Genomic DNA, 14,382 nt, shown 5'->3' on the forward strand with positions numbered 1-14,382 from the left:
ACACACACTTCTCCACATATGTGCCCAAGTGCAAAGAGATTCAGCAAGAGCATTTCAGGGCTGTGGTTAAGACCCGTACAGTGCATTTCTTATGTCCCAAGCATATTTACACATGGTCTTGATGTTCTTTCAATACTTTTGCAGAAAGAAGAAAGAAAGGTATAATTATCCAGTTGAATTATGTGTAGCTGTAGCTATTTCAATCAGTCTTCTTTGTCTAAACAAGCTGTCTACATCTGGCAGCTGTGGAGCTCAGCCGGCTGCATGATACTGCGACTCACTGCCCCCAGCAGACCTGCTGACCTTTTCCTCTTTCTTTTCTGCAGGACTGCCCGCCAGAAGCAGGTGATTTTCGTGCCCAGCAGTGCTCTGCTCACAACGATGTCAAGTACCAGGGACAGTTTTATGAGTGGCTTCCCGTCCCTAACGACCCTGACAACCCATGCTCGCTGAAGTGCCAGGCCAGAGGAGCGGCTCTGGTTGTGGAGCTGGCACCAAAGGTTCTGGATGGGACCCGGTGCTACACTGAATCCCTGGACATGTGCATCAGTGGCTTGTGCCAAGTAAGGAGAGAAGCCCTACCCTAACGCCTTTCCTCATGACTCCTCCTTTCAGATCTCTCTCACGCACTCACTCTCTCTCCTCCTCCATACTTGTGTCATTTTAGGGTCTTCATTTTAATCATCTGTTTTCATCCTCTTAAGTTGACTCCTTCTACCTTGTTTGGAAGAGGTGTACAAATTCAAAGGTTATTTTCTCACTTTATGCTGTTTCCTTGGGTTTTTTTGGAGGAATGTATTCTCAGTTTTTGACCTGTTTTGTATAGTTAGCTGCAGTAGCAGATCTCATTTGAAAGCACCATAAGAAAATAATGTTTTAGCTTTTAATTTGGATATAACAAAGTTTTCCAAGTCTATGAAATTACATTATCTTTGAGGATTATTGCTCCCTGTAAGTCACAAACCATGTAGTAGTAGATGAGGTACTAAACTGGAAAATCTGCCATTGATTTGCTACAGGACTAAGCAAGCTGCTACATCTCCTTGGGCCTCAGCTACCCTGTTTGTTAAAAGTGAGATATGGGGACTTTTTAACCCTTCACTTCACAGTGCATGGAGATCTATTGGTCATTCAACCAATTTATTGGCATCCTAATTTGTTTTTATATTACCTTTGTGCTTTTACTTATATATTGCTACTCTTTTGAACCTATCTACATCAGACTTTAGTCTCCTCAACTACATGTAGGCTATAGGCTGATGGAGGGGAGAAATTCACTCCATCTCTGTTAAGTACTGAACACACCTGAATCTCAGAAAAGGGCGAGTCAAGATTCATGTTTCAGTGTCCAGTCTCCTTCAAATCTGTGTAGACTTGATGTGTTGTTGGGTTTCTAGTGTATTTTCAGCCACTTTATGTGCCTTTGGAAGCTTTCCTCCCTGTTTCCTTTCTCTTTGATTTTCTGCTCTGAGCCAGAAGCAGTCCTGCAGTAAATTAAACAGAGTAGGCAGTTATTGAGCTAATCTCATTTGTGATCTGAAGAAGGCAATCATCTAGACCTCTTGACCTCAGCCAAGTGCACAAGTTTCTCAAAATTCCAGATTGCCTAATGAGACAGACTAATTTCAGTCTTGTTTTGTGTTTTTTAATCTTTTAAAAACTTAACTGGAGGCACAGGAATCTGGATGAGAAAATGATTCAAAGTATTCTGCCTATAGTGGCCTGGAAATAAGGAGCAGTGCATTCAGGCTCTGTGCCAGGCTGATTTCTGTTTTGGTCTAAATATGAAGCATACCCTTCTGAGAAGACCTTCCCTTAGGAACAGAGCTCATAAGCATCCACTGCTAAAACAAACTCATTTGCATTCTCATGACACTTCTTACTCCTGGAAGGCTGAAGGTAGCTGTACTATTACAACTATGAAGACTGATGTTATTTCTTAACTGTCTCTGTGGCTAAGGTAAGTATTTTGAAAATAGACAAGTACACTAGCACTAGTGTCCCTGAGGAATTTCAGTTAAACTAACCCTTTCCTTATATACCCTAGAATGGTAGAATAATTTTTAATGCATAAACACAGTGACTGTATATTTTCCATGATCTTCAGCGTTCAGTTTCTTCATCAACATTTTCCATATACTTTACAATTACTGCATCATTTCTTAGCCCAAAAAAGATATTAAAATACAAATGCTTATGCTGCATTCCTCACAGTGAATAATTTTATATTTTGGGGTGTGTTAAATTTAAAGCAACTCCAAGTATTCTTGTCACAGTGCATCCCTGCTAGCCAGTCATATCTTTATGACAGTAGAGGTAATGCATTAGAAAGTTCATAACCAGATTTGCCCTAATTGTTTGCTTTAGGACAGCAGCTGCTTTACTATTTATCACAGCAATAGCTAATACTACCTAAGCAGTCCAGAAAGGTAAACAGTATGAAATTTGTCAGAATTAATGGTCAACCTTGTTTGAAAGCAGCATTATTCCATGGCCTCTATAAAGGGTCTTTTACAAGAATGGGAAACTGTGCTATTATGGAAGAACGAAGTGGAGCATTCTTGCTCTGTAACATTTGTGTGAATAAGCTTTTTTCTGTAAGTATAGTAATGTCAGAGCATGTAAATGTCAGAGGAGACAAAATATGATTTTAGAAGTTATTTCTATGCATTTGCAGTAGTAGCTGCAGGCTACCACTTACCGCTCATAACAGTCACAGGTCTCAGTCGTTTGTGAGAGCTCATAATGATCCTGGGGGTTCAACAATGTTTTCATGAGATGTCTCTGGAATGGCGTGATTTGGGGCAGTGCAGCAGACAGCTGTAATAATACGAAGGCATGGTTTATCACAACTGCAAAAAATGCAGTCTCCTGAGTTTTGTATTCAGTCTGAGGTCCTGAAGATTAAAAAGTGGAATTATGTTTGTTAACATGTTCTTTGCAAGAAATAATTACAGGGATGAAGAGGTGTATTTTCTGGATTGCTCAGACCAACACTACTGAAAGCAACTTTAAGTTTGCCATCCTAGTGGGCTTGCATTGATCGAAGTATTATTTGACTGGGTCTTTATTACAGAGAAGTAAATGGACTTTCATACTATGTTCTGATTACACCCCTAGGTATGATTTTTTACACTGTAGTTGGCAACCAAGAAGGAATTGAATGTTCTTCAGCTAGACCATTTTGTAAAACATATAAACATGCCTATTCAGTTACAGTTTGTGCAAGAATCCTGAATTAGTAAAAGTGACGTTAAGATCAGTGTATGCTTATGTAGACATAGTGCATTTTTCCCAGTGGATCAAACAATTGTGTCAGCTCTCTGAACTAACCAAAGGGATATTTCTTAGCATGCGAGATTTGGGCCAGCCCGTGGCCTGTTATGTGTTCACAAGCTGTTCCTGAGGTTATTAATGGCAGAAGTGAAGAGTTAGTTGTATTGCCTTCTGTGTGCCTCAAGTACTCTTTCCTGATTAAAAGGTGCTGGTTTTCACTCTCGTTGGCAAATATGCATTTGTTCACAAGATGCAACATTTGGAATTACAAGATCCCTCTCTCATATTTATCCCTTCATTTTCCATGTTGTTTGGAGGTTTAGAATTACCAGTAGCTTAGTGGCATATTTATGAGTCTTTGTTTAATGACTAGTTATTGAGCTGAAATTTTTGTTTTACGTGCCGGCCACCTACCAGTTAAACTTAGAAGACAGAAGAGACTTCTGATTGTACTCAGGACAAGCAAAGCCACCTTTGTATGTAGAACCAGCTGTATCCCTAAATTTTTGATTCAATGAAGAGTATGGTTAGACATTCTTAAAAATATGTTTAAATTATTTTTATTGACAGAGGTAGGGTATGGGAGAGGTTATGCAGTTGCTGATTCAGACACGCTTCCTGGCATAGGGCAATACACGTGACTGTGCCAGTTCAGGAATCATGCAAGCTGTGTGTGTCTCCCCATATTACATACACATAAAAGTATTCATCTTCTGTGAAGAGATGGGCTATATCTTGCCATTGTTCTTTGGGTAAAACACCCAAGAAATTAATGGGAATTAATTTCTGAACATTGTTTTTTTTCTTTCTGGAGTTTTACTTTTAAATCCATAGGTGACAGAGATTGAGCAACACCATTTTTCAAATGAAAAACTCTTTTTGTAATGCCTTTTATTTCTTCCTAATTGTCGTGTTCCTCCTAACCATTTTAGATTCCTTTCTCTATGGATATCTGTGCTATTTGGGTCCCTTTTTCCTTCTCCTTTCTTAAAGAAATACAGATTACTTCTCAGATGTAATCTTTGAGTCTTGTTTTGAGTTTGCCTCAGGATACAGTATGCCCCATTGGTATGATGCAAATAGCTCGTACCACCATGTTGAAGTCAATAGAATGCTCTTTAAGAGAAATAGGGCTTTAATGTTCCACATTAGGAAATGTCTATATAGGTAGAATTAACGGTGATCCAGAGCACAGCATATTTTACAACTTCTAATTTCTAGTTTAATTTTCCTTGTTTTTAAAATAAATTCCTGTACTTTAAATCCATTATTGGGTTTTTGAGGGTATAAGCAATTTCTGCATATGGCAGTTGGAGTTACAAAGCTGGAGTTACTGGTCTCACTTGGCCAGTGATCCTCGGTTGCACCTGTGAAACTCGGAAGAAATTGTCTATACTTTGTGGAAGCAGCATTTCAAACTCACTAATGACTGTTCACACTGAAGTGAAAACAAGAGTTTCCTGCTTACCTTCACATTCACTGAGGACAAGAGCTTTAAAAACTTTCTGTCTCCATTATTAGCAGTAAAAATTCATTGTTTATAGTATTGCACATTGGCTACCTTAATGATGCATTTCTGTGTCAGAAAAAATGACAGTTCTATTTCTTTTAACATTTCTTATTATGCTTTTATGTGAAATCAAGGTCGTCCTTTCTCATCTCACTTTACATCATCACGGCAATAAAAAGAGGGAATCTGCACTGAGCATGTGTAATAGAACACTGATTTCTCCACTCTGCTTCATGCAGCTCACACCTAATGTTTAATCTCTCTGGAAAGGAAACAACATGGATCTTTTCTGGATTTTTCCTTCATTCTTTCCTCCTTTCCTCCTTCCTGCCTTTCTTTCTTTCTTTCTTTCTTTCTTTCTTTCTTTCTTTCTTTCTTTCACTCTTTCACTCTTTCATTCTTTTTCTTTCTGTCTTTTTCTTTCTTTTTCTTTCTTTCTTTTTCTCTCTTTCTCTCTCTCTCTCTCTTTCTTTCTCTCTCTCTGCCTTTATTACTTTCCTTCTCTCCTTTTTCCTCTCCTTCTTGCTCTATTTCTTTCTCTTTTTCTTTACCTCTTTCTTCTTAGTTAGCTTGAAAGAGCTGCAGTTTTTGCACCTGTCCTATCTCTCGTCTCTGTTTTTTCAGGTTTGAAAGGTGATGGGTTTTTCCTTTTTTTTGTGTGTGAGAAGGCTGCACAAGCAGAATGAAGTGGCTGGCTCTTCAGAAAGAATGAAAATTGCTGTCACATGCTGACAGGAACTAAACTGAGTAGCAGTAGATTTTTTTTCCCCCTCTAATTTATTTCCATTCTAATAAACTCTACTAAAAATTCTAGCAAGTTTAAAATATGGTGGATGTTTTCAGGCAAAAATGCGATAGTTAAATTGAATGCCCTTGCTTCTAACAAGGATTTGGTCTACTTTCTGGAGCATCCCTTTCTCAGTCATCTGAGGGGTCAGATAGACTGGCAGCTGCCACCACCCTCTGTTTTCCAAGGGGTTCCTGCTCCAGAGGGGTTATTTCAGACCACAGTGCTATCAGTGGATTGTTGGAAATTCACCTGAAGAAAATTTCTGTCATATTTCATTAATTTCATTACACAACATTCTGATGAAGAACCAGCCTTATATGGTGCTCACCAAAATCATACTGTAATTTGGTAAATGTGTGGTCTTCTCCATTTCTGTGATTGCCAATTCATCTGTTTTGTTCTCTGTCACCACATGTTTTTTATCCTCTCTCACCTGATGACTTCACTTGGTTGCGGACTGTGACCTTTCCTGACATATCCCCATCACTGCCTGCCATATCTCTAACTGGGTGTTCTCCTTTGCTTGTTCACTCAAGCAGCTGCCTGTTAGTGCAGCTCTTTCTTCCCTCACACTTTCACACTTTGGGTTCTAGACAAATGCCAGCCAGGTTGCAGCACTGGGTAGAGGAATATGGCCCCTCATGCTCTGAAAGGCCTGTGCCCCAAACACCAATAATCCATGAAACCTACTGGGACTTTTACTAACGAAAACTAAATCTCCTTCTTGTTACCCAGTTTCCCTGCCACAATAAAAAAACCTTGGTTTTCTCTCTCTGTTTCTGCTGCAGAGGAAACATTCCATTTTCTTTTTTTTTTTTTCTATTTTCCTTATCCCATTCACTTGTTCTTCCTGTTATCATAGTCTTCATACTTGGTTCTCTCTCAATTTAATTTTTGTCTTCTGCTTGTGTGAATTCCATAAATGTTCCTTTTGTTAACTCTGGCAAGGAAGAACAAGAAAATCAGCCTTTGCTTTCTCAGATGGGCGATCAAGGATTATCCAAGGCTTCTTCTGTCTCCAGTACTAATGGCAGAATCTTCATGTTGCTGTATAGCACCAGATCAGGATTTTTTTAAAATAACTGTTATGTTTTTTATTAAATATGTGGCCAAACAGTAAGATGCTGCACAGTGTTTCCAAAAAGTGAGTCCCATCAATACCATAGCCAGATCCTCACCTGATGTAAATGAGTATTTCTTCCCTGAAGTCACATTCATGGACAGGATGCTTGCAGTCTGGTCAATCATCTCTTTTACTCACACATGTGGAATGGCCCTCCACTTCTGCTATCCTTTCCTCCTCCCCAGCCCAGGGATACCAGCTTCACAGGAACCAGGAAAGTGAAAATATGTCTGTTTCCCTGTCCACGCAGAATCACTGCCTCCCCTCCGTTCTCACAGGCATTTACTCTTTTCATGTACTTTTCCTTTTTTTTTCTTTTTGGCCTGCAATACAATCCACAACAAAGTGTGTAATTTGGGGTCTTGCTTTAAACATTTCAGCCACAGCACAGGACAACAGGAGTCCTTCTCTGTGAAAAATCATGACAGCCTCTACAAAGCCTACGTCGTTTTCATATCGAAAGGTTAGACATTGAAAGTGTCCATAATCAGAATAGTCCCTTTTAGCTAACTGCTGAAAGGGTGCAACTATGTAAGGCCTCCCATCAAAGGCAAAAAGTGTAGCCACTGGCTCTGAAAGGTAGTCTAAATTTTATTGCAAAAACCTGAAAAAAAGAATGATGCTACAATTAATAGCAACATTTAGTTGAATGGTGCCTGTTAAAGAGTCAAGAACAGTCTTACTAGCCCACGAAATTGATGAGATGTGTGTCTGGGATGTGTTAAACCCCAACTGTTTCTCATACATGCAGGTGTATAAGACCTATTGACTCCTTTAAATTTCTCTGAAGAATCAAGATAAAAGAGGTCTACTTTTGCTTTCTGTTATTTCAACATAAACCTGGAATAATTTTACAGCAGTCTCGGACTGTCCTGCTGTTGAAAAACCAACTCTGATCCTAATTGTATGAGTATTATTAGTATTATTATTACTACTATTATTTTTGTTGGTTTTTTTAATGAAAGACCATGAAATTATTTCATGTATGTGGTGGAATAACAGAATGAATCATATGATAGCTCTAATAGCGGGATTAGATCCAATGATAAAAGAGCTGGTCATTTCTAAGAAGGCCTTTAAGTAAGTTTGTTACTACAAAAAGGCCGTTCAGGATTGGAAAAGACACTTTTGTTTCTTGTCCCCAAACTGCCCATCTTTCTCCATTACATTTGTTCAATTTTACAGGTTGTTAGTTAAAGAGAGGTGCATCCCAGAAATGCTTATCTTAATGTCTACTATTTATGACTGTATTAAATTGTTCTTTACAGATCTATTTCCAAATACTGCTAGTGGTAGTTTTTGACTTTTCTGATTTATTGATTCCTAAAACCTTTTCCTGCTGAGCTGCATAGTGAATTCAAGTCAGCTGACAACAGCTAGTTTCCTTAGTTACCTTTCACAGACAGTGAAAAGTACCTGTAACAAAAGCGGTCAGTCTATGGACCCCAGTATACTATGGACACAGGCTGAAAACCACAGATTTAAAAAACATTAGAAAAGATGATTTAACAAAGTGCAATGGCTTGCTATGGCTTGTTTATTTTTCAAGTCAATATTGCAATAGAATTGTAGCCAACAAAACCCAGTTGAATTTCCAAAGCTATCGTTCATCTCAAACTAAGGCAGTGAATGTACTGGGTTAAGAATATTTTGCCAGAAGTGTATTGAGAATGGTTTCATACAGCTTCTGCACAAATACAACATATTTGTTTCAAATATTAGCATTAAGTACTGTTGCTTACTATTTTGATGTTACTTATTTGCTGTTATAAATCTGTGATAGACAAAAAAATTAATTGTAAACTGAGATTCACCAATTCTAAAAATATTTTTAATGTAAGGGAAAAATTACCTTCTGGATGGTCATATGCTGCTTTGTTCAAGAGGGTTTGGAGATTTAATAGGTGAAATAATAACACATAAATACAAAAATGTGATAAATGGGAACATCTGTCATTATACAGGGCTTTGAAATCTACACACCTGATCTTTTCCCATATCTTACTTCACAGACTTTTTGCAGACTTTTCTGCACTGAAGATAAATTTTGTTAAATAGTTTTTCCCACTGTAGAGTTACCAAATTATTATGTTCTATATATACACATACTTAAACGGCTATATATATACATGTGTGTGCTTCTAATTTTTTTCATCAGAAGAGACAGAAGCTACACTGTGTCGTGCATAGCGTCAGAAGAGTGGAAAAATCTGCTGTCTTTTAAATAGGTAACTGTGTTATATTGCCTGTCTATCATGATTTCAGGATGGACAGTTTCTCTCTCTCCCTTCTGTCTACAAAGTGTTGTGCATGGATCCCTTCCTGTTTCCAGCTCAGCCCAAAATGCGGGGCTAATCAGGATAACAGTGTCACTTAACACTGTGTTCAGTGTGTTTGATGTGTGGATATTGTACTCACTGGCACAGTAAACGTGCTTGATACAGGTAAAATAATGGATTTTAAAGAACATAGATTAGGTGGTCACCTCAGCAGGCTCTTGAAGGCTCATGAAACTGCCTCGGGCCCCAACTGCCCCTGTGGGATGTACCTGGGGCACTGCTGCAGAAATTGGTACCTGGGCCCATGGCCCTTCCTAGTCATTCCTTAGCCTGGGACCTGATTTCTTTGCATGCCCTCCTCAGACCCTTCAAGTCAACTCCAGTTTTGAGGAAGGAGAAGGCCAGGACTCTTTCCCACACTGTCTGAAGCCCTGGAAGAAAATGGCCTGCATTTTTGCACCCTGCAACACTCATTGCTCTAGTATTAGAGACTATTCTCATCCATGCTTGCTACCGGTAACACTGGGGATCATGTGCTTATTTTGACAAAATCCCATTTTTCTGCACTTTAATTTGCCATATTATCTAACTGAAAACTCTGAGAGACAATAATTTCCAGAAAGAGATTTTTACCTGTGTTGCTGTTTTACATTCACACAAGAGGACTGCAAGTGCCTGTCATTTGCCCATGTGATGGCAAAGTAGAGAAATGAATGGCCTTTGTTGCATTAATTCTTTACAAACAGGCATCATTTGTGTTTCTACCAGTGTGTATTCATTTTTAGAGGCATTCAGTCCCCCATGAGAGCTTCCAGCAATGATCTTTTTCTTCTGCCAAGCCTATGACAGAAGTCAGGTTAAAACAAAGGAAAGCATTGGGGAAAAAAAAGTCTAGGTATTTACATGTTGCTGGGATTTCAGTCTCCTCTAGTTCAGCTATTTCTGGCTCCTGTTTGTAGCTGTCTTTTTTTTTTCTTCTTTTCTGAGCTATAAAACACCAGAAAAAAAATGCAAAAAGTATAATAACAACTGTATTATTTAGGCAAGAGTGTGGCTATTTTTCCTCAGACATGCAGAAGGCATTATAACAGGATCAGTTCTAAGCTGTCTTTCAGTTTAGCCCAGCCTTTTGGCATGATGATTATAATGGCTTTTCAGTTTCTGATGTCTGCACCAAGCTCCTGGGCCTAAATGCTCAAAACGAATCCATCTTTTTTTAGTGTATTTAAACCTAGGTGCCTTCTGGGGAGATAACATTTCAGAAAGTACTGAATTATTGATTTCTGATGGTCAGGTGCTTTTGGACTGTGCCAGGCTGAACAGACGAACTGTTGTGCGAACTTTCTGTCTAATGCTCTCCATCTTCATCTACCTCATGTTCTGTGGATAACAAACCTTAATTTCGTTTTCTTGTTGATGGGTATCAGTGTTCTGATGCGAAAGAAGTAGCTTTTCCCCCAGCATGACATCTTTCCAGCACACAGAAAGGAGTGTGGTGGAGAACCTAATGACTCATAAGTGTAATAGCCAAATGGTTAAATTGCTATCATCATGCCAGGTAACAACATTTTTGTGGCAGAGAGTGGCAAGGAAATGGGGATATGTTTATTGTGTGAAAGAATCTGCATTTGCATTATTAGCACTCCACTCCCCTGCCCTGAGCTATCAGTTTTCCACTTTATGGTCCAACAGAGGTTGGCATCACTGCAGAGATATTTTGTTCTAGTCTTTCAGCAGAAGAAATACCTGCTGTTACTCCCAAATAGACAAACTGTCTGCTGTGGGTATGTCTTTGACCAGCAGCACACAGAGCACCTCCCTTTTCTGGGAGGGAAGCACATTGTAATTTGGGGGCTTAGCAAAAAGAAGACATTCAAAAGAGCAGTTTGGAGACTCCTAAGAATTCTGTTACAGTTACCAGGAAGTCATCTGTGTCCGTGTATTTCCTTAGCACACCTAAAAACCTGAGGTGTGTGGAGTGGCGTAGCAAGTTTAGTGCTGTATGAAGATGGCAAGACATCCACGCTGGCTGGGCAGTTTTGAGAATCCCCACCAAAACAGATGTGTGGTTCTCACTGAAGACCAGCAAGGCTTCTAGTTACTGTGAAGATCCTGGACAGGGCGGCTGCAGGCATTTTAGCTAGTTTCCTCTGTCATCCCAAGTGTCTTCTCATAGAGCCTGCATGCACTCCTTTTACACACTGAGCAGCAGGTGGGAATACCATATGTACTAAGCGGTTTCAGCAGTGGTTTGGGGACATGCAGTCTCTCTCAAGTACTTGAACTGTGGGTGAAGTCTGTTCCTTGATAACACAGATTATATGACTGCCTGAAGCACCAGAAAGTCTGTGCTGGCACTGTTAGTAGCAAGGCACTGCAGCTGGGTCCCCGTTGATCCAGCCGACAGAAGACCGGCTCCAAAAGCAGCCCGACTGAGAGAAGGAAGCTTGTACGCCCAACAGACAAGAGGTCTGAGTGGCAATATCAAGCATGTCATGAAGCCGCCAGAGCTGACAAAGGATCACAGTCAAATGTAATGTGTTACAAGTGCCAATTAAACGCTTTTACAGTTTAGCGTTTCATAGTCTAGGAGAAGAGAATAGGTCCAGAGGGCAGACTTAGTTGAATTTACTTTTGGTTTCTCAAGCGCGTTGTTCTGAGGAAACTGAAGGAGAGCTGCCTTGATGAGTTTTGACTTATAATGGCCTTTGCAATCACCTTCTGTTGTAGTATTTTCATCTTCCACAAAACCTGGCAGATCTTTTCCCTGGAAATGCTAAATAAACTATCTATCCAGACAATATGTGAGATTCTTCTGGAGAAAATCAAGCACTTCAATAATGACCTGCTACAGAGCGCTGACTAGAAAAAAGGTAGGGTTTTTTGTTCTCCTCCATCAATAAGAGCACAAGCATGAAAGAGTAAAGAAGAAACTCATTCTTACTCTGGCAGAATATGGACATGTGAACCCAAATCCAGCCAAAAACAAAGAAAAGTGTGAATGAAATGGATAAGTGAATATGAATAATCACAAAAGCCTCTTTTTGTCCTCTTGTCATCTGTTTATAAACTCTTGGAACTTAATTCTGTTTAAATATTGCTCCTTACAGAACGGCAGCCTCTGGATTTCTGTATCATCAGAGAATGAACTAGATACGTCTTCATTTCTACATCTGTGGGCTCTGCTATGTTGGCCCACACAAACAATTGGTTGGTTATGTATGACTGAACCTGAAAAATTCAATCTTTTTTATGTAGGAAGATTCCTTCTAATGAGATTTGCATATAAGGACAGGAGTTGCCTTTGTCGCACATCCAAGATTTTAATGCCTCTATAAATCCTCATTTAGAAGTTGTAGCTTTTAAATTGATTTAATTTTTAAATCAAGGGTGGTTTCAGAATGAGGTCACATTTATTCTTTTCCCTGAGGGAAACCTGGGAAATAGGAATTTCTCTTGAGTTCCTTCTGCTGCTGGGTGTTTGCTCTTTGCTTCTAGAGCTTTGGGTGAACCACTGATTCTCAATGTATTGCGTCTGAGGTACTGGTTGGGTGAGGCTCCATGAGGGTCTTGGTCTGTGTTTAAAAACATTCCCTGGCTAGCTGGGAATGCTCGGCTGATGGGGCAGATACCAAGCAGGATCTGCAAATCAGTTCCAGTAGATCAGTGGTAGATAAGGCAACAAGAAACAACAAATCACTGAGCTGGACAGCCACATGTCTAGTGTGTTGGAAGGTGGATCTCAGTCACTCCAGTGGTTATATTTAACAATTTAGCTACTGATCAGTGACTGAAGTTTGTTTACACCACCTGAACAGTTGCAAGTTCTGTTTGGCTCAAGTGCCAAGCGAGTATGTTGATTGCACATGTCACTGGGCATGCTGTTACCAGCACAGTTACAAATTGCCTTGCCGTTGTGGAAATCCTCTTATGGTCTTCCCTTATAGTTGCTGATTGTGGTGTGCTTGCACCTAAATTCCCTGGGACATAGGAAGACCCTGCCTGGTGCTTGGTGCTGCACAAGGCTGCCTGTCACAGGATAATGTCGGCAGCCTTTGCCAGAAAAATGCTGAGGCTGCGAACTGTCATCATAAGGTGTCAGTGAACTGAAGGGCAGATACCACTTTGGCAGGGGTTGCGAGCCCCTGTATCACAGACACCAGTCCAGTTCCAGTTTGCTGTACAGCCTGGAGCTTGTTCTCTCCACAATAATTTAAAGAGTACAACAGCTCTTCATCCCGATTGTAAAACAGGATTTTGGACCCAGTTGCAACAGTGGCTCTGGTCCAAAACTTTCTTCAGCTGAGCAGTGACAATCAACACAAGTCCCAGATTGAGCCCCACATTAGTATCCATGTGAAGGGCAACTTTGTTTTTCTCGGATTCTCAGAACTTCTTGTGTTTGAACTGCAGACATGCCCTTTGAAAAATGGAGAGATTTATTTATAATTGGCTAGATTTGCAAGCTTGCTTTATTACATTATTTCCTGCCCAGAGTTTCTTAATACTGAATAGAAATTATTATGAAAACTTCTTACTTCAGGGCATTTCCACACTAGCAGGGCTGAAGCAGAACCTGTCATTGCTGGTCCAGTTTTATTTCTGGAAAAATCTGCTAAACTGAGCTAGAGTTCAAGTCCACAAGGGGAACACATACACACATAACATTCATGCACGCACTCAGTGAGTTATTTCCAACTCCTGTTGCTGGACTTTCAGCCTGATGCCTTTAAACTATACATGAGCAGTTGCTTTGCTAACTTGATGACCATCTTTTTTCTTGCAGTGTCCTGTAAAAATTTTTTTGCTTATGTATCTCAGAGTCAGGAATATCCCTATTTTTCTATTTTGCCAACTCACTGGCTGTCAGTGGAGTAAAAGTGGGAGTGGGGGGAGAATCAAACTCAGCATGAAGTATGGGACTTCAGCCTAAAACGTAATATGGAATCTTTACCTCTGAGCAGAACTGTGGTATCTTATGCCAGAAAACAATACAGGCTCGGCCAACTAGGAATTAGCTGTTATTCCGGCTTTTTGTTGCTAACTTTTTTATGTTAAACCCATAAGTAGAATAAAAAAATCAGCTCACTTTAGAGGTGGTAAAGAACTGGGCAGGGAGTTGGTACTCACTTGTGATTTCCTTACTCTGGTACTGCATGGTTTATATCTTCCATATACTGAGAGACTTCCAGAGCTCTGCATGATCTGTCTTTACTGCTATAAAGGCATTTAACCACAATAGCAATGAGCTTCATAGGAACACCTTTAGAAATATCCAAGAGCGTCACCCAAAGCCTATTGAACTTGTAAGTGCATTTTCTTGATTTTAATGGGGATTAGATTAGATAGTCAGTGAACTGAATGGAGCTGCTTCTGACATTTTGTGCAGTAACAATCTACAGTT

General features: G+C 39.8%; 1 protein-coding gene across 1 annotated transcript in view; it reads left to right on the forward strand.

Annotated features, from left to right (window-relative positions):
* Window positions 1–14,382, forward strand: part of ADAMTSL1 (ADAMTS like 1) — a 468,435-nt gene that overhangs the window by 314,329 nt on the left and 139,724 nt on the right. The window contains 1 exon segment of the mRNA XM_072860932.1: window positions 327–563. Within this exon segment, the coding sequence (XP_072717033.1) occupies window positions 327–563 (237 nt within the window).

This window comes from Ciconia boyciana, chromosome 4, assembly GCF_034638445.1.
Source record: "Ciconia boyciana chromosome 4, ASM3463844v1, whole genome shotgun sequence".
Lineage (NCBI taxonomy): Eukaryota > Metazoa > Chordata > Aves > Ciconiiformes > Ciconiidae > Ciconia > Ciconia boyciana.